General features: G+C 44.4%; 1 protein-coding gene across 3 annotated transcripts in view; it reads left to right on the top strand.

Annotated features, from left to right (window-relative positions):
- The window catches only part of EZH1 (enhancer of zeste 1 polycomb repressive complex 2 subunit), a 394,387-nt gene that overhangs the window by 242,175 nt on the left and 130,506 nt on the right, over positions 1-21,706 (top strand). For all 3 annotated transcript variants that reach the window (XM_040329824.1, XM_040329823.1, XM_040329825.1), the window contains one exon: positions 8,717-8,842. In XM_040329824.1, the coding sequence (XP_040185758.1) occupies positions 8,717-8,842 (126 nt within the window). The remainder of the gene's footprint in view (positions 1-8,716; positions 8,843-21,706) is intronic.

The raw sequence follows: 21,706 nt of genomic DNA, 5'->3' as shown, positions 1-21,706 counted from the left end.
ATAATGCAGAGAATGGTTGATGTGTAATGAAGCCTGTCTCCTCTTTGTATCATTACACAGTGAATGCATGGCACTATAGGTATGCCCCTTTAGGTACACGCATGACACCATACATATTGATGTCCTCACTCTTCTGGTTTAAAATGGTTCTTCCCTGTTTAAAAGAGACAAGTCAGCAGCTACAAATACTGTTCTGCAGATCTCCAGCGCCAGCATGTTTCCTGTGAGCAGCCAGCTGTGATTCCTTGCGGCTTCACACCTGGCTGCCCACTGCACATGCTCAAGTTGCTCTGAGTTTTGTGTAGCGAAAGAGGCGTCCAGTGGATACTCGGTGGTGATATTACCGGAAGTGGGAGCGGATGCCTGCTCTCCCCCCAGAAAAAAATCAAAATAGTAGAGGGGAGTGAAAGGGAGTGAGCTCTCTGTTGGTGATAACATGTTCAAGGGTCATTATTTTGTATTTGGCCTAGGCCTGCGGGTCCAGGATGGTATAGAACTGCAATAGGTTGGGATTCAGCCACAGGGGGGTGTGAGGAGACCAAGAGTTCGGCTGGGGTGCCCTCAGTGCCTCACCCACCTTCCATGCCCGCAGAGTGGTACGCCTCGAAGGGGTGAAATGGTGAGGCGTTTTAGGCCCCCTGAACAGCAGCCCCCTCAATGCCTCCAGAGAACCCACTACGGCCGCCTCCAACACCGTCGCATAGTTGGTCAGGTCCGGCTGCAGCCACCAATGGGCGGTCACAAGCTGAGTGGCCAAGTAGTAATTGTGGCAATCAGGGAGAGCCAAGACCCCACTGTCCAAAGTGGTATATTTGAATATAGGTGGTTTGGACCCCCAAATAAAGGAGAGGAAGAGTTGCCTGAGAGAATTAAAGAAACCTTTAGTCAGCCATTGTGGGGAGTTCTAAAAAATGTATGTGAATTTAGGGAGGACTTTCATCTTGAGAAGATTAATGCGCCCAATGAGGGAAAGAGGGAGATTACTCCATGCTTTTAATTTGTTTTTAATGACTACCAAGACAGGGTCAAGATTGAGCCGCACAAAGTCCCCACTCTCTCTTGAAACAACTACACCTAAATAAGTGAACTGTTCAACCCACTGAAGTGGGAGAGAGGAGGGTGAGGAGGACCTGGCCCCTGCATCCACTGGGAACAACTGAGACTTGTGCCAGTTCACTCTCAACCCCGTGAAGGCGGAGAAGGCATCTATGATATCCAGTGCATCTCGCAGAGAGTCACCAGCGTCATTCAAAATAAGCAGCAGATTATCCGCATAGAGAGCCACTCTCTCCTCCAGCCAGCCCACCCTAAGACCACGGACCTCGGCCAAGCTTTTAAGGGCCTCAGCAATAGGCTCCATGGCCAGGACAAAGGGAGCCGGGGAGAGAGGGCATCCCTGCCTTGTGCCCCTCTGCAGGGAGAACGGAGGAGACAGGGAGCCATCTAGCTTAATGCATGCCGTGGGACCAGTATAGAGTGTGCGCATCCAAGCTATAAATTCCAGCGGGAATCCCATTCGTCTAAGCACCTCCCACAGATATACCCACTCCACTGTGTCAAACGCCTTCTCCATATCCAGGGTGGCAATGGTCCTAGTACCCTGGTTAGTATGGGGGGCATGTATGTTAGAGAATAATCTACGAATATTAATGTTTGTGGACCTACCGGGCATAAAGCCTGTTTGATCAGAGTCAATCAGGGATTTTATTACTTTATTAAGTCTAGTGGCCAGTAACTTGGTTAAAATTTTGAGATCACAATTGAGAAGCGCGATCGGCCTGTAGGAGGCCCACAGCTTAGGGTCTTTATTAGGCTTTGGAATGAGGACAACATGGGCCTCTCTCATAGAAAGTGGTAAGGAGCCTTGTTGTAAACAAGCCTTAAACATCTGAGCCAGTTTGGGGGCGAGTAGTTCTGCGTGGGCCCTATAATACTCTATGGGTAGGCCGTCCGTCCCTGGGGTTTTACCTGCTGGGAAAGACTTAATGGCCAGTGTGACTTCTTCTGGAGTGATCTCCGAGACAACGTTTTTTTTGTACTTACAGTTTTTTGTCTTGCGCGGCGTCCATCGGCGGCCTCGTCGGGTCCGGCGTCCTTCTGCGGCTTCGGGTGTCCTCTTCGGCGGGTGCGGTGTCCGTCTTCGGCGGGTCCGGCGTCCGTCTTCGGCGGGTCGGGTGTCCTCTTCGGCGGGTCCGGCGTCCTTCTGCGGCGTCCTCCCCGCTCGTTTCCCGTGGCGAGTTTGAATACTGCGCCGACATATACAGAGCGCAGTACACTCGTGTATTGTCGGCAATGCTCGGCTACCCGCGCTGACGTCCTGTACGTCCAGGACGTGAGTGCGGAAGGAGCCGAGACTGCCCGACTATACCTGAGTGTACTGCGCTCGGTATATGTCGGCGCAGTATTCAAAACTCGGCACGGGTATCGGCGTATACCGCGCACCCACGATTTTGCCCTGATTTTCAGGGCAAAAAAGTGCGCGGTATACGCCGATAAATACGGTACTTGTCAAATCCACCGTGAAATGGTGGATTTGGATGCCGTTTGTTCCTTCTTGGGACCATCTGGCAAAATAAACAAAACATCTGTTTTACGTATCTGAGCGGTTGCCTGCAGATATACGCTTTTTACTGCTCTCACTACATCTAGAGAGTGCAATAACCTTTCCTCTGCTGTCCGCGGATCAGGAAAAAAGGAAGGCAAAGTAATATCTTGATTCAAATGAAATGCCAACACCACCTTTGGTAAAAAGGTTTGATGGGGTTGTAGAACAATCTTGTCCTTGTGACAAATTAAATAAGGCTCTTTACAAGAAAGAGCTGCTAATTCTGATACTCTTCTAGCCGAAGAGATAGCAATCAAAAAGGCCACTTTCCTGCTCAAAAGAATTAAAGGAATATGGCAAATAGGTTCAAAAGGTTGCTTTTGCAACACTGACAATACCAAATTCAAATCCCATGGGCACAAGAGAGATTTGACTGGCGGATTGATCCGCAGTACCCCCTGAATGAAAGCCCGAACTAGGGAATGAGATGCCAGCGGTCTTTGAAAAAAGACTGATAGAGCCGATATTTGACCCTTGATAGTACTAAGGGCTAATTTCATATCCACTGCTAGCTGGCAAAAGGCGAGAATCCTACTTATGTCATACTTCTGAGGATTCAATTTCTTGTTTTTACTCCAGGAAACATATTCCTTCCAGACTCTATAGCAGATGAGCCTGGAGGCTGGCTTTCTAGCATTAATGAGTGTAGAAAGCATTGGACCCGAGATCCCTCGTTTCTTCAAAATGTGGGTCTCAGTAGCCAGACCGTCAAATTTAGCTTTTGTAAGGAAGGATGGAATACTGGACCCTGCGATAGCAAAGTGGAAGCTTCCAAGGTTTTCCTACCGCCCTCTTTATGATCTCGGCGTACCAGGGCCTTATGGGCCAATTTTGGGCCACTAGGATTACTGGATTTCCCTCCTTCTTGATCCTTTGTAAGAGAGCAATCGGAGGAAATGCATAGATCAGTGAGAACTGATTCTAGGGAATTATTAGAGCATCCGATCCGAAGGCTAAAGGATCTCTCATCCTGGATACAAAGTTGTCCAACCTCCTGTTGAACCTGGAAGCTAGTAGGTCTACATCCGTGGTCCCCCATCTCTGACATATTGCCTGAAAGACATCGGGGTGGAGAGACCACTCTCCTGGTGACAGATGCTGGCCACTCAGATAGTCCGATTGCCAGTTTTCAACCACTGAAATGAAGATTGCAGAGAGGCAAGGAACATGTTCTTCTGCCCATGCCAAAATCCGATTCACCTCCTTCTGAGCACCCTGACTGCGGGTGCCTCCTTGGTGATTGATGTAAGCTACCACAGTAGCATTGTCAGATTGAATCTGAACTGGGTGGCCTTGTAACCTGTGTGTCCAGGTTTTGAGGGTATACTAAGTATACTGCCTGCATCTCCAGTATGTTGATGGGCAGGTTCTCTTCGGTCTTGGTCCAGGTTCCCTGGGTTGAAGCTTTTTCTAACACTGCTCCCCAGCCCATTAGGCTGGCATCTGTAAACACCACCTTCCAGGTGACTGGGAGAAACGATCTTCCTTTCTGCAAGTTCTTGGTTTTTAACCACCAACTGAAGCTTTGGCACACTTGTGGAGACAGGCGAATGGATAGATCCAGAGCTTGGATCTTCCTGTTCCAGGCAGCTAAAATACTACCTTGAAGTGGTCTTGAATGAAACTGGGCGTAAGGGACAGCCTGGGAGCCCACCATCTTCCCTAATAGCCTCATGCAAAGGCGAATAGACGTCCTTTTCTTTGCCTTGACATTGTGGATCAGGTCTTTTAGAGACTTGATCTTTAGCTCTGGTAGGAATATCCGGCTTTGGGCTGTGTCTATAATCATGCCTACATTCTCTACCCTTCTTTGGGCTTGTAGAGAGGATTTTTGTAGATTTACAATCTATCCTAAATGCTCCAGGTATTTTATTGTGGTGTCTGGACAGCCACACTCTGAAGAAAAACTTTTGGTTGCTTTTTATTGGTAAAAAAGCTTTAAACACCACACATCACAGCAAAAATAGGGGATGCAGCTGACGCCTTTCACACTATTGATTAGTGCTTAGTCGACTAAGCACTAATCAATAGTGTGAAACGTGTCAGCTGCATCCCCTATTTTTGCTGTGATGTGTGGTGTTTAAAGCTTTTTTACCAATTAAAGGCAACCGAAAGTTTTTTTCAGAGTGTGGCTGTCCAGACATTCTTTCTAATTTTGCTTCGTGCATTGCCGGCACCTGGGCTTTTCTGAGAGGACACGGATTGTTTCCATACACTCATCTGGAGTGGTAACTCTATTTCTCTATTTTATTGTGGTGAGCACAGTGATCTAATCCTGCCACTGACTGATCTATCACAAGTAGATCGCCTAGATAGGCCGTTACCGCTATGCCCTGTGCCCTCAGATTTTCCAACAGAGGGGCTAATAACTTTGTAAATACCCGGGGCGCGGTAGCCACACCAAAGGGCAGAGCCACAAACTGGAAGTAGCGATGTTCTACCGTGAACCTTAAGAATTTTTGGTGAGCGGGATGGATAGGCACATGTAAATATGCGTCCTTGATGTCTATAGACACCATGAATTCTCCACCTTTTAGGGTGGCGACCACTGATCGAATAGTTTCCATTCGGAAATGGTGAATGTTCAGAAACTGATTTAGAGATCTTAGATCCAGGATGGGTCTGAAGTCTCCGTTTGGCTTTGGAATCACAAAGAGGTTTGAATAAAAACCCGAACCTTGCTCTTTTAGGGGTACTTCTGTGATTACTCTTTGGAACAGCAAGTGATCCAATCCTTTGATGAAGGACACTCTTTTTAGTGAATCTTTGGAGAGCCTTGAGCTTGGGAACTCTCAAAATTCCAGCTTGTACCCTACGGATACTGCGGATACAACCCATTTGTCCTGGATTTCTGGAGAGAGAGAACGCTTAAAACAAGGATGCTTGTTTTTCTTCTTCTCTGGCAGAAGGGTAGATTTACTGCTCGTTATCTTTTGGATATACAGCTCCAAATCGTCCCTAAAGAGGCGTTTGCCATGAAAGGGGAAGCTTTTTGCATGGGGCCTCTGCTGACCAATGCCTTAGCCAAAGAAGTCTGCGCATATGCACCAGCTGGAGCGTGAGGCGGGATGCCTGTTGGCTAGAATCTCTGAAGGCATCCACTGTAAAACATAAGGCCCTAGGCATATTCACCAAAAATTTTGATCTGTTCCGAAGTCCGATCTTTCATTCCCTGTTTTACCTGGTCTGTTAAGACCTGACACATACCCACCGCTGCTACAGCAGGTTGGATTACTGCGCCTGCCAGGAGGAAGGAAGATTTTAGTAAAGATTCCAACTTCTTCTCAGAAGGATCTTTAAATACCTGGGCATTGTCCACCGGACAAGTTAGGCTTTTATTTACACAAGAAATAGCTGCATCCACAGAAGGCAGACTCCACTTCTTGGTAAACTTCTCCTCCATAGGATAAAGCACTTCAAACTTCCTAGAAGAAAAACGTTTATCTGGGTGTTTCCAGTCTGCGTAAATCAATCAGATTCTCCAAAAAAGGATGAATCGGAAAGGCACAAGCAGCCTGTGGGGATTTCAACGCCCCCAGAGAGGAGACAGGTGATTCAGTTAATTCCTTAGCGGGTAATCTGAATGTGGAGAGCACCGCTTCAGTATAATATTGCTCCTGTAACTTTAGAACCTGAGAAGCAGAAAAAGGTTCCTCTGATGATTGGATCCCTCATCCCCAGATGGGGCCTCATCCTCCTCAGGTCTTTCTGCAAGGAGATCTAAAACAACTGGAGGAGATCTGCTTCACTTTTTGTCCTTTTCTGAGGACTTTGCGATTAACGCAGCGATTCTCCCTTCTAAGTTGTTTAGGGCTATCGCCAAGTTGTCATCAGTGACATATGCAGACACAGGCACAGGCATGCTTCTTTGCTTCTAGTCCCAGAACCTCTAATTTGCGAAGACCTATTATCAAGCAAAGCCAAGGTACCAACCAACACATATACTACTGTGCTAGTTTAGCAATCTACATATAAGTATGCAACTAATAACACACAGTTTCATGCCAGAGTGGGTGTCTTATCCTTTGGGAGTGCACGGCCAAACACATGGAGATCTTGCGTGCCCTTAACCGCTGCTGTGTCCCTTGCAGGGAAGCTCCAGACATGTGAGGTTCTTCCTTCCTGCCTGTTTGCCATTATAAGACATGCCTGCGCACGTGCGCACACCCGCGTGCGTGCCTGTTCAGGCCCGCTCCTCCTTCCCATTGAGATTGTCATAAAGCGCACCTCCGTGCGCGCGTCCTAGGTGCATCCTCTGCACCCCTGCGCGGTTAATGACGTTCTCCTCTGTGAGGGAGATCCTCCAGTTATTGTCTGGAAGGAGGAGGAGGGCAGCGTCTATGGCAGAGCTTCTGCAGCGGAAGGAGTGTGCTGTCCCAAGGAACTGACACTGCTCTGGAGCATGGTGAGTCAAACTCAGCTCTTTACTCCCCCCAGTGGCGGCCAAAAAAATACACCCACTCTAAATTGGAAAAGTCCTTAAGTTTAAAACGTAGGACTTTTTCCTAACTCACCTTGTCCCCGCCGCAGCTTTTCTGCCAAGCAGAACCAATCTTCCCCCATCACGGTGGGGTCTGCGTGCCATCCTTCAGGGGTATGGCTTCCTACTTAAAGGAGACCTCTTCCCTGGGCCTTGTAAAAGACTCTGCCAGGACTTTTAGCGTATTGAGCGAAAGTGCTGGACCCTAGAGCCCAGTCCTCCGAAAAGAGACATTACAGACGACACCTCATCCGAGGCCCGGATACCATCCAGTTTTGGTGTAATAAAATAAGCGTCTTGGATGGATCGGCAGTGTAGCTCTCTACCCCATAGGGTCTCTTTGGCAGAGCTTCCTTCAGCACATCTTACTCGCGTCCAACACCTTAGACACTGGTGAGAAAACTGAGGTACTTCCCTGATGGGAGGGGTTATACGGAGGGGAAATGTCTTTATTTGGTTGTGCCAGTGTCCAATCACCTCTGGTGACCATACAACCCACTATGTAATGATTAAGAGGCTCTGTGTCCCGTGGTGTACAATAAAGAAAAGTACACTTTTTTTTTTTTTATAAAGGTTGGGCAGGATAGTTAGGAGCAGGAGGGAGGAAACTTTTATAGGAATAGCATGGCTTCCAACTGTCCCTAATTTCGAGGGACTGATCCTGATTTGAAGCAATGTCCCCATGTCCCTCTTTCCTCCTCATTTGTCCCTCATTTTGGTCTGATCCATATAGCTGTATCTAAAATGCACCTTTTACCTTTCCCAGTGCTAAACCTTTCTTCCAAATTACTGCATTTGTACATTTTAAAAGCCAATATAAAGGAATAGTAGTGGTAAAATAAAAAGCCCTTGTGGATTTAATTAACATTTTTTGTGGGTTAATTCTCCTATAAGGGGGTGTGGCGGGGGCTTGTCCCATGCCTACATACATTTTCTGGTAGGTGTCCCTCATTCCCATCTCAAATTGTTGGGAGGTATGGAATTAGTTATAGTTAAGCTTTTCTTCAATTTTAAAGATCATTTTCAGGTGCCCATTGGGGATTTAGTACTATGTACAGGGTAGGCTTTGTGAGTGAATGCTAAATGCAGATGGCGAACTGGATTTCTCATGCATCCTGCCTGCTGTCAGTCTATAGGGCTACAGGTGGAGCTAGGTGTGGTTATTCCCTAACAGGGCTAGCATTGGAACTAACATATAAGCAGCTACAGCAGCAGCAATGGTGACAACTTTGCAGTAGTAAGATAGTTGCTGCCCAATTAAAGGAATTAGCAATCTAATGGTTCTACTTGCCCGGTCAACAAGTTTTTACTAACTGTTCCAAAAGCAGAGACATGTCTTATTAGTATAGGAAGTCTATATCACATGTGTGATTTTATAATGTAACCTTTGTTATATTTAGTTGCAAGATCTCTGAAAGAACCCACAAGTAGTCAGTTTCTCACTGTAATTGTTAATCCAGAAACTGGCAAGGGGAAAAGCTAATTGTTAGAGAGGGAGATAGGAAGAAGGGGGGGGGGGGGGGTTCTTCTGAACACTTGTGTTTTGTTGCCTCCAAATGCAGAAGGGAAATGTTCACATTTTGTGATTCAAATTTTTCAAAACTAATGAATATTTTTTTTTTTTTTAATAGACAATTCAGCCAATCAGGTGTACAACTACCAGCCCTGTGACCATCCAGATCATCATTGTGATAGCACTTGTCCATGCATCATGACACAGAACTTTTGTGAAAAATTTTGTCAGTGCAGTCCTGACTGTGAGTAACATACCATTAAAGTATAAGATTTATTATATTTTGCAAATGCTAGGAAGTGTTGATTGTAGAATGAATGGAGAATATCCTACCATGGAAATGATAAAATGCAATAATATCTGAATGGCTGGTGCCAGCACTTAGGAGTCTACGTAGAAAAAGTTCCTTGTAGTGTCTGTAATATATGTAGTTCATATATTGTCAGCACCACCTTGTGGTCAAAGTGCGCTTTTCTCCATAAATACCTGAATCAGTAAAACAAAATCTTTATGGCCACTAGGTGGTACTGATGATATAGGTATTACACATATTAGAGAAAATGTGGGGATTTTGGTTCTAGTACAGATGTTTGTCACATCCATGCAACAAATGTTTAAGTTGCTTAAATGAAAATGTGTTTCAAATAAAATTCTGGTTCTGATGGAAGATGTTTCTTAACACATGGCTTACTTCCTGTGGAAATCCCACTTTGTGCAGAAAGTACTGATCTACATGTGAGCTTGTACAAATAAACTCCAATAGCTGGCTTCATGTTTGGTGGTGTTCAACTTTTCTTTAATATTTTTAATAGAAAATAGGATAGTGTTAAAATCCTGTCTTTTTTTTCCATCTGTGTCACATTGGGGAGATTTTTCTTTACCTTTTGTCTTATAGAAAACATGAAGTGAAAGGAACTCTCAGGCCCTCACACACTGCAAACTGATTGTACAATCTTGGTACAGCCAACTTTATATCAACCAAAACCTGCCTAAACTATCCAATCAATCTGTATCCAGATAGAAGGGCCCATGTAAAACATAATTGTTAGTAGATCTAGGGCAGTGGTTTTCAACCTGGGGGTCGGGACCCCCTCAGGGGTTGATTGACAATTTGCCAGGGGTCCCCGAATACTGGGCTGTTCCTGAAGCCCATACCACTCTCCCAGCCTTTTCATGTCCATTTAGCAGGGCTGTCTCCCTGGAGCTTGTGAAAGCCCAGCTGGGCTGTTCCTGGAGCCCACAGCCACCCACTTAGCCTCTTCGCATTCTGTTCCCAGCATGGGTGGGGGGGCATAGACTAGAGGTCAGCTGACTGGTGAGGAATGTGGAGTGGGAAGGGCTGGAGGAGACCCTATCTCCTGATTTCGGCATAGGTGTCATGGCTGCGAAACACCACAGAGCTGGAGACACAGTGAGTAACACTACCTGTGATTTATAGTTGCCATTAAAAGTCCCCACTACAGTTCTCAGATCAGCAGATGACCTTGATATAGAGCACCTAAGTTGGCTGATCAGAACTCCCCGCCAGCACTGCCACTAATGCCTTTCGCCCCACCACCCCACCAAGGAGTAAGAGAAGGGAATACAAATAGAGAATACGTGGAAGGGAGAGAAAACGAGTGGGAGGAACAAAGAGAAAGGGAGAGAAAGAATAAGAGAACAAAGATGGCTAGAGAGATGGATAGGAAAAAAAAAAGAAATTAGGATAGAGAGAGATAAAAGGGAAAGAAAGGAGAACAAAGAGAAATAGTGGTACATCCCAAAATGTACCATAATGGGTTTTAATATTGTACGAGTGGAAGGGACTCCGGGAGCGTGAAATGTCCACGGGTTAGGGGCACAAATTACTTGTCTTGCCTTGGATGCTGACAAATCACGCTATGAAAATAATTTTACTGTTAGGGGTCCCCACAACTTGGGAAATTTTATGAAGGGGTCACAGGACTAGAAAGGTTGAGAACCACTGATCTAGGGCATTTGTTTGTAATGTGGAAATTGTGTCGTTAACTTTGAGTGAAGAAAAATCTTCTTTTAGCTGTCATCAGAAGATTTCTCCTCTATTCTTGTTCTGGTGATATCTGGTGAATTTTGAATTTACCCTCGCAGTCCCGGTGACAATGGTCACTAAGACAAACAGAGGCATTGATTCTTGCTAGCAGAGACAAAGACCGCAGTAAAAACCTGTCAGAGATTCTAAACCTCACACCTCTATCTATACTGTGTGTGTGTGTATATATAATTTAAAAAAAAAGTTTTCAGGGTCTGGCTACGGTACTGGATGGCCATGATCCAGTGCTGCTTGGTGTGATCTGATCCGTAAAACCACTTGCTAACCAGGCCATTTTCTGACACTTGTTGTTTACAAGTGTATATATATATATATATTAATATTTAGGAGAGACCCTAGAGAATAAAATGTCAGTCATTGCTTTTTTCTAAAGATTACCAGTTTATAGTTACAAAGGAGGTCTAATGCTAGAATTATCACTCTCGCTCAGACGTTTGTGGTGATACCTCACATGAGTGGTGCGAACACTGTTTACATACTGTATGTGGGCGTGACCCACGTATTTATTCATCACTTTTTTTTATCACTTTTATTGCTATTGCAAGAAATGTAAACATCCCTTGCGATAACAATACAGCATGACAAGGTCCTCTTTATGGAGAGATCTGGGGTTTAAAAATGTAAAAAAATAATGTTTTGAACTTTTGCTTACAATGGAAACTTGTATTCTAGTAATATTTAAAACTATTCACCAATCTTTGTTCAGCTCGTGTGACCTTTAGTAAAGACTTCTAAAAACACTTTTGTATCTGCTGTTTTATAACCACTTTAACGGTTAAGAAAATCCCACCACCAGAGGATGCCTTTTTTTTTTTTCCAATGACCATTGAATCAATGTGAAGGGGATTTCCCTTATCTACAAATTTCTCTATGAACATTGATCATTCAACAAAGCTACCCTCCATGGAATGTTGAAAAAGGGAACTAGACTTCACCTTAACCACGTAAAGCGGAGGTTCCATCAAAAATATAAATTTGCTTTATATTGTACCTTAGACCTTAAAAAGAAAAAAAAAGAAAACATTTTTACTCACCTTGAAATGCCTGTTGCTATGCGGTCCCACAAAATCTGCCTTCCTATTCACTGAGGATCCTGATGTCGGCTCCCTCGGCTCCTGTCGTCGCTAATGCTCCTGGGAAATTAAGTCACATGATGCCTTGCGCCTCCCCTGTGCAACCCAAGTGGTTGACGGCGCGGCGCTGATGCTGCCTTGAGCAGATTGGGGCGGGACGGGCGGCGCTTACCTATTCTTCTATAGAGAAATCCAGGAAGTAATTGCTTGTGGGCTTCACAATGCCCACAAGCAAAATAACATCCATCAGAACAACGGAATATAAAGTGTTCTTTGCTAAGAAGTCTGCGGAACGGCAGCGCATTTAGACATGGTAAGTGATGCTATGTATACAGCTAAAACGATTAATGAACGGAATGCAAAATGTAGTGGAAACCCCTGCTTTAAGGACCTTGCTTGTTTTTTAGACTCAGTGTTTACAAGATTAAAACAGTTTTTTTTGCTAGAAAATTACTTAGAACCCCCAAACATTATGGCCCGGATTCACATACATTGGCGCATATTTATGCGGGCGTAGCGTATCTCCTTTGCGCTATGCCGACGCAGCACAGAGAGGCAAGCATGGAATTCAGGAAGCCAGTGCTCCCCAAGCTGCGTCGGCGTGGCTTCGATTTCGAAGGCTTAAGCCGGCGTAGGTGGAAGTGGGTGTGACCCCATGCAAATGATGGTCCGAGCGTGGAGCAGTGTTTTACGCCCGGCGTATCATGAACGGAGCATGCGCAGTGACACGGACGTATGACCGCACCCCTGTGTGCATGCTCACAACTACGCCGGCGCAACTTCCTGGGATATGACGAGCGCATAAAAACGCCCAGACATACGCCCGTCCGGCACAAAAGTACATCCTGCTTGTTTCCCCCCCTGAATGAAGCAAAGTACTTTTGTTGAGCGATGGCAGCTGCTAAGGAGAGGAGGAAGAGGAATTTTTTTGAGGAGAGGGCTATCCTGATCTCGGCAACAGCCAAATTTGATGTGTACCTCCGTGGTGCCCACAGTGCCAGGACCAGCAGGGCACGTAAGAGGGAGATCCTGGAGATCACCCTGGAGGTCAATGCCCTTGGGCATGAGACCAGGACCCCCGACGATGTCAACAAGAAGATTAATGACATGAGACGTTGGGTCCGTGATAAGTTGGCCAGCATGAGGAGGCACGCCAGGGGCACGGGAGGAGGACCAGCTTCTGCTCTGCGGTTGACTGATGAGGAGGAGGTCATCGCCAGCTGTCTGGAGCGGGAGCAGATGGAGGGCTTTGACTCCGGTGACCAGGCCTTGAAGACAGGTAAGTGTGTTTTATCCCCTATCCGATGTGTAGCATGTGAGGGGGTGCAAGAGAACATGTGACAAGTGTGTGGGTTCACCAACATGTGAATGCTTTGTGTCATCCACAGATGTGCTGTAGGGTCAGCTGCTGGACGACCCACGCCATCCCCGGAGGAGAGTGCCCACACCTCTCTAGAGGTAGTTGAGGAGGAGCATGTGGATCTTGAGGAAGGTGTCTACCTTGAGGAGGATAACATCATCCCTGGACCCTCCCAAACCTCCTCCCCCATCAGGGGAAGCCCCTCACCCTCCTCCCCCATCAGGGGAAGCGCCATGTGGCAGACAGCCTGGCCTCTTCAGCCAAGACCCAGGCTGAATGCACAGTGGCTGTGCAGGGCACCACAGCTACTGTGCAGCAGTGCCTCACACAGCAGGCTGAGCAGAGCACCTCAATCTCTGACAGCCTGCAGGATGTGAGTGCGAACTGCGCTGCTATGGTGACCTGCATTGGGGAGCTGCAGGCCACAACAGCAGGCCTCATGGCAGAGGTGAAGAGCCTGGGAGTGGCTATACAGGCCAACACTACTGCCATCGAGGCAGACCAGGCGCCACCAGCGGCACGCCACCACCCGCCAGCTGTGGATGCAGGCCCAGACGAACACTGTCCTCACCCGCATTGCCCTTGCGCTGGAGGGCAGGCAGCCAGCATCTGCCAGGAGTGACAGAGCAGGGGATGATCCTCCTCCTGATGCCCCACCCGAGGCTTCCCCCAGACAACTGAGGAGCCGGAGCCATGGCACCATGCCTGCCCCACGACAGGGCAAATGAGTGCTCTTTTTTTATTTTCTTTGCTCAGATTATGAGCTTTTTTATTTTCTTTGCTCAGATTATGAGCTTTTTTATTTTCTTTGCTCAGATTATGAGCTTTTTTATTTTCTTTGCTCAGATTATGAGCTTCTATTTTCGTAGTGAGTGCACACAGTCCGTAGTGCAGGCTACAGTGTGACTGGTGTGTGAATGTGTGAGTGACATTCCTGCCAGCAAGGTGTGTCACCTTGGGTCGTCAGGGAGAGGTTATCCCCACGACCGTGTGAATGTGGTATGAATGGACAGCAACACCAGTGGGGCCTTGGCGTGGCGTTGCTGCTCCCAAGTCCTGCATGGTGGACTTGGGCTAAACCAGTGTTTCTCAATTCCAGTCCTCAGGCCCCCCCAACAGGTCAGGTTTTCAGGATTTCCCTCAGATGAAAAGGCTGTGGTGATTACTAAGGCAGTGAAACTGATCAAATCACCTGTGCAAAATAATGGAAATCCTGAAAACCTGACCTGTTGGGGGGGCCCGAGGACTGGAATTGAGAAACACTGGGCTAAACCAATGTGAAGTGGATGTGGTGTATGTGAGCACAGGACCCCAGATGTCAAGTCACCTTTTTTTTTTTATAGAAAAAACAAAAAAGGGGTGTGGTTGCAAGATGAAGGAGTAGAGTAACACACGCTCAGACCTCTCCCTAAACCACCTGGCAAACTGGAGAAGTTGATGATACTGACTGATTGATGAGAAGACTGATGAGAGACTTGCTGGCTGGCTGGTGGATGGAGGGTTTGTGCAGAAGCATTCATTGCATTCATTGTATACTGTGCATACCCTGCATATTCAGTGTGTTCTGCAGTGCATACCTCGTACAACTCGCATATCTTTCATACTCTACATACCGGTCACAGTTAAAAAACAAAAGCCATAACCATCAACAGGACTTTAATAGGACTCAATGAAGTGGATGTGTGACGGCTTATAGTGCTTTGTTTATCGTTACTGTTACCTTTGCTGTATTCCTGGAATGAGGAGGAGGGAGACTGGACCCCGCAGTGTCAGAGTGCAGAGAGGCGTGGAACAGCCAGAGATCCGAAGGTTTTTTCCTTTGACCCGCGCAGTCGCAGCAGCCGCCACTGCCGCTGCAACTTCTGCAACAGAGGACACCGCCACCGCCACTGCTGCTGCCGTCGCCGTGCAGGAGCGCAGGTGCGGGCAGGGATCTTCAGTGTCATCAGAGCCTGTGAGATCCGGGGAGCCGGAGGAGCGCTGTGGGCGGTACGATACTCTGTGCATGACACAGGAGATACAGGAGAGGTACGAGGTGGTGGGGCTTGGCAAACAGGGAAAGACACTGCAATATACAGATTTATCACTAGAGGCCCCCAAACCCATAGAGATATTGCCTGAGATCATTGAAATGGCAGATACTGTAGTAAAAGCACAGGACAGAAATATATTGACATTAACAGTATTCAGTGGGTTAATGGAGGGGGGAGAAGATTGTGTTTCCCCTAGTTCTAGTCTAAGCTCAATTGTAAATCCGAGCCCAGATATAATACAGCAGAAACATGGAGATGAGGAGATTGATATCAGGACTTTGCTTTTGGCTCTCCCAACCAGGGCAGATTTACAAACATTGCCAACACGTGCTGATATGGAGCAATTTGTCTCTAGAGTGGAGGAAGATATGGAAGCTTTGGTCACCAGAGTTGAGGAGACACATCGGAGAGATTTGGAAGCAGTACGAGGAGACATAAAAACACTTTCGGATAAAATAGAAATTAATGAGAGCCGGTTGAGTGTCCTAGAAAATCGGTTTACACATTTAGAGCAGACACAAACACAATATCCACCGACGTGTAATGACATACAGTTAAAGCTGGAAGAAATTGAGGACCGTAGCCGTCGCAAAAATTTGAGGTTCAGGGGGATCCCAGAAACAATTGAAAGAGAGAAACTGCAAGAGACTATTTATTCAATTTGTCTTCAAATAATTGTTACTCCCCCATCCCAAACATTTGAATTCGAACGAGTTCACAGATCACTGGGTCCACGCTCAGTAAATGCAGATAGGCCTAGGGATGTGATTTGCTGTTTCCACTGATATTCAGATAAAGAGGCTATTAGCCGGGCATCGTGGGAGGCGGGGGAGATAAGATACGAGGGGTCTCAAATAAAAATTATGCCTGATCTCTCACGGGCTACCCTTCAGCGGAGAGCAATAACTACGCCCCCTATTAGATATCATTAAAAAATGTGGTGGGAGGTACCGCTGGGGATACCCGCTTTCTTTAACAATTAAGAAGAATCAGCAATCCTTCCTTCTTAAACAACGCACAGACTTACCAGAATTGTTTAAATTTTTGGAAGAAGATTCTGTGGAAGTGCCAGACTGGCTACAATTTATTCCTAATTTTTCTAAACGAATAAAAAATGTGGTTATAGATAAAAAAACGCCAACCCAGAAAAAAGAAGGGGGGGAGATACCTGGGTCCATCTGAAGTGAGATAGAAAATATGAAGAATACCCCTGATATAAAATTGTTTTTTTTTTTTTTTTTTTTTTTTTATGTCCCAACTTTTTTCAGGAGGGATTTTCCGATTTTTTTTTTTTTTTTTTTTTAATCATTTAAATAAAAGTTGGATTTATATGTCCCTTCCCAATCCCTCTATTTGTGAAAAAAAATGTCCGTTAAAGACCATTTATATGTTGTTTAAGGGGCAGTAAGAGGGAAGAAGGAAGGGTTAAGGGAAGAGAAAAAAGGGGGAAGGGAAAGGGAAGAAATGGGAAAAGAAAGTGAAGGAACAGTATATGGTGATGAATTTAGGTGAAGGATAACTGGATATTATCCTGGAGGTTTCTGCCCCCCCCTTTTCTTTTTCTTTTTTGGAAACAAAAGGAAAAAAAAAAAACATGTCCCAACTTTTTTTTCAGGAGGGATTTTTCAATTTTTTTTTATTTTTTTTCATTTAAATAAAAGTTGGATTTATATGTCCCTTCCCAATCCCTCTATATGTGAAAAAATGGCCGTTAAGGACTATTTATATGTTGTTTAAGGGGCAATGAGAGGGAAGAGAAAAGGGGGGAAGGAAAGGGAAGAAATGGGAAAAGAAAGTGAGGGAACAGTATATGGTGATGAATTTAGGTGAAGGATAACTGGATATTATCTTGGAGGTTTCTGCCCCCCCTTTTCTTTTTCTTTTTTTGAAAAAAAAAAAGAAGAAAAGAAAAAAAAGAAAATATGTCCCAACTTTTTTTTCAGGAGGGATTTTTCGATTTTTTTTTTTCATTTAAATAAAAGTTGGATTTATATGTCCCTTCCCAATTCCTCTATTTGTGAAAAAATGTCCGTTAAGGACTATTTATATGTTGTTTAAGGGGCAGTGAGAGGGAAGAAGGAAGGGTTAAGGGAAGAGAAAAGGGGGGAAGGGAAAGGGAAGAAATGGGAAAAGAAAGTGAGGGAACAGTATATGGTGATGAATTTAGGTGAAGGATAACTGGATATTATCTTGGAGGTTTCTGCCCCCCCCCCCCCCTTTTTTTTTTTTTTTTTTTTTGGAAAAAAAAAATGTCCCAACTTTTTTTTCAGGAGGGATTTTTTGATTTTTTTTTTCATTTAAATAAAAGTTGGATTTATATGTCCATTCCCAATCCCTCTATTTGTGAAAAATTTTCCGTTAAGGACCATTTATATGTTGTTTAAGGGGCGGTTAGAGGGAAGAAGCAAGGGTTAAGGGAAGAGAAAAAAGGGGAAGGGAAAGGGGAGAAATGGGAAAAGAAAGGGAGGGAACAGTAATATTAACTGGTGATGAATTTAGGTGAAGGATAACTGGATATTATTTTGGTGGTTTCTGGCCCCCCTCCCCTTTTTCTTTTGTTTATTATTATTATTATTTTAGTTTTTTTTGGGGAACGTAGGGCATAATATTTTGATCAAGGATGTGTGCTATGTTTATAGGGGATCGGACAATTGATATTTTAATGATACTGTATAGACTTACTGATGGGCAGATTTGTGTTCCTCTACCTAACTTTGGCTATTATACATCAAAACACGGTTCTGGCGGTAGTCCCAGTTTAAATTTAATTTTCAAAGACCGTCTGGTATTTTGGCCCGCTCTTTATGGGGGGCCATATGAGATATTATATTTGCGAAATAAAATTTATATTTTGATAGAGAATCTTTGCTTTAAACATTAAAGATTCGTTTTCGGGAATTGAAGAAGAAGTAAGGAAGATGTGACCGCCAGGGAGAGAGCGGAGGAACATGAATGTGCAATGATTAGAAGATAGATATATGTGTTGTTAGAGTTTTAGTGGATTGTCCGGATCCTACGAGAGATGGAGTAGGAAGGATGATATAGGGTAGCGTTGATGAGCGTTTTTTTTTTTTATGGATATAAATAAAAAGTAATAAGGCGATTTGGCTTAAATATAAAGTGGATATATATACGTTTAGAAGATTGACTACAGATGGTAATTGTAGTAAACTCAGAGCCGGGGTGGATAAGAGGTTAGGTCTGAGCCCCCCTGTCATCTTGTGCCAAAACCCCCAATTAGGTTTTACCCACTGAAGTCACAGTCAGGTGGCTCAGTTTTGGGTGCGCGCCCGATTGGGCCTAGAAGGGAGGGAGGGATTAGAAGGGGTTAGGAAGGGGCGTATAGGTAGGTTTGGGAAGGGTGCTCTCCCCCCACCTTTTATTTATGTTGTTGTTGTCAGTGTTGTCTGAAAAATGGAAGAGGTGAAGATTACATCCTTGAATGTTAAGGGTCTTAATGTCCCAGAGAAAAGGAAAATGTTGTTGAACGATTTGAGGCGATCCGGGACAGATGTAGCCTATGTTCAGGAAACACACTTTAAGGCAGGTAGACTCCCTCTTCTTCAAAATAGATTTTTCCCTTGTGTGTATCATGCTCCAAATCAACAGACTAAATCTAAGGGGGTCTCAATATTAATATCTAATCGAGTGCCATGGTGCTTAGTGGACAAACGGGTAGACCCTAATGGGAGATTTCTTTTCCTTAAAGGAAGCATTGGAAACATTAAGGTAACATTAGCAACAATCTATGTACCAAATAAACAGCAGGACCAGTTTGTTAAAAAAATTCTTTCAGAATTAAGGGATTTTATAGAGGGGAGATTGATTCTGGGAGGGGACTTCAACATCCCCCTAGATCCTAGAATCGACACCTCCTCAGGAACTTCAGCTGTCCCCTGTCGGGTCCGAAGAAGTATACTACAAAAAATGCATGAAATGCAAGTGGTAGATGCCTGGAGGACTTTACATACAGAAGAACGAGATTATACTTTTTTTTCCAACCCACATCAAGTGTACTCGCGTATTGACATGTTTTTGATTCCACACTATTTAATTTCAGACGTTTCAGAAATCATAATCGGAAATATAACATGGTCGGACCATGCTCCGGTTTCGTTGTGTCTCTCCCTGTCTAACCTGGCCACTCGACGTAAGGGATGCTGGCGATTGAATGAAAGCCTTCTTCAAAATCCTGAAGTAAGGGACGATGTATCTAAAGAAATGATAGCATATTTTCAGATAAACGACATTCCTGAGAGTGACCCAGGTATGATTTGGGAGGCACACAAGGCCGTGATCAGAGGAATTTTAATCAAACATGGAGCAATTTTGAAAAAGAAAAGGGAAAAACAGACCAAAGAATTATTAGATGAGATCCAGACCTTAGAAACACAGCATATAAAAAGATACAGACAGCATCAGTAGGTAGGGAGCTGGGACATCTGAGAAGACAACTGTCGGAGATCTTACGGTTTAAAGCAAAAGCCCTAATCCAACGAGGGAAACAAATAGATTATGAAATAGGAGATAAATGTGGCAGATTGTTAGCAGGGAAAATTAAAGAAAAGAATAGGTCAACTTATATATCACAAATAAAAGATAAAGAGGGACATTTAAAACAGACACCTAAAGATATTGCCCAGACATTCGGGAAGTATTATGCTACTTTGTATAACTTGCCTCACGCTACTTCCCCTCAGTCCAGGATAGCAGAATATCTAACCTCGACAGGTATGACGAGATTACCCTCACCAGCCCGTTATAGTCTGGACACTCCTATTACGGTAAAAGAAGTGACTGAAGTATTAAAATCATTCAAATCTGGAAAATCTCCTAGTCCGGATGGCTTTATTATAAGTTACTACAGAGAATTTTCTGAGTTGCTAAGTAAACAAATGACAAAAGTCTTTAATGCGGTGGGTCTGACTTCCACATTCCCTATGGATACCCTGAGAGCACATATTACGTTAATTCCAAAAGAGGGGAAGGACCCGGCGGATTGTGGAGGTTACAGACCCATCTCGTTATTGAACACAGATTTAAAAATATTTACGAAAATATTAGCAACCAGAATACAATCATGGATCCCCCAAATAATATATTTAGACCAAGTAGGGTTCGTCCCCACGAGAGAAGGTAGAGATAATACAACAAAAGTTCTTAATTTGATTAATCAGGTAAATGATAAAAAAATACCGTGTGTATTTTTAAATACAGACGCGGAGAAGGCGTTTGATAGGGTAGACTGGCGGTTCTTATTTGAGGTGCTGAAACAAATAGGAATGGGAGAATGAATGATTAGCTGGATTAAAAGTGTTTATACAAACCCTCAAGCGGTTGTAAAGGCAAATGGGGTCCTTTCTGAACCCTTCAGCATCTTGAATGGTACTCGCCAGGGCTGCCCCCTCTAACCCCTTCTCTTCGTTCTCTCTTTGGAACCATTGCTGAACAGAATTCGCCTGAATCCGGATATACGGGGTATTAGGGTTGGGGAAGGAATCCACAAGGTTTCTGCTTATGCGGATGATATGCTTTTTTCAGTAACCGAGCCTCATATTTCTCTCCCTACTTTGCTGAGTGAGATTGAGAAATATGGCACTCTCTCTAATTTAAAAATAAATCAGACTAAATCAGAGGCCATGAGCATGTCACTATCCCCTCTTTCCCGGGATTCCATTCGGGCGAATTTTTGTTTTAAATGGAGTCCAATGCTTAGATACTTGGGCACAAATATTCCATCAAAAGAAAAGGACATTTTTAAAATGAATTTTTTACCAATGTATAATCTATTACGAGCCCTACTTGACAAATGGCGACTTGGTTCCCATTCTTGGTTTGGCCGCATTAGTATAATCAAAATGTCCGTTCTTCCGAAAATTTTGTATTTACTTCAGGCGCTACCAATTAAGATTCCAGTGACTTTTTTGCGTCAGATACGTAGTTTATTTATGAATTTTATCTGGGCCGGGAAACTTCCTAGGATTAAAAGAGATCTGTTGACTATGCCTAAGAATCTTGGTGGAATGGGGGTCCCAGATATATTTAAGTATTATTATGCAGTACACCTATCTAGATTAGTGGACTGGTGTAAACATGTTAGATCTAAGAGGTGGGTTGACATAGAACAACAGTTCCTTTAGGTAGAGCACCTTGGTGCTATACAGTATTACCGGCTCCTCTTAAAAATCACCCTATAATTGGCACAACACTAAAAATTACTGCACGTATATGCCAAAACGGGAACTTTTCTACAGTGCGATCACCTTTGTTTCCCATATTGGGGAACCCAAGTTTTAGTCCGGGTAATGAAAGAGGATGTTTCCGGTTATTAATAGAGAAAGGAGTATATCAGGCCTCACATTTTATTATATCAGAAAACTGGCCATCGATTAAAACATTAATACAAATAGGAGGTCCTTTTGAAGTCAATATCTGGCAGGCGTTGCAATTAAGTAATTTTTTTAGATCATTAGGCCCAGGAAGTAATTTTCATCGTCAGTTAACAATCTTTGAGTCGTACTGTAATGATTTAGAACCACTAGCCCGAGGGATCTCTAAAATGTATGGACTATTA

This window comes from Rana temporaria, chromosome 12, assembly GCF_905171775.1.
Source record: "Rana temporaria chromosome 12, aRanTem1.1, whole genome shotgun sequence".
NCBI lineage: Eukaryota > Metazoa > Chordata > Amphibia > Anura > Ranidae > Rana > Rana temporaria.
This window is presented reverse-complemented; position numbering and strand designations above follow the sequence as displayed.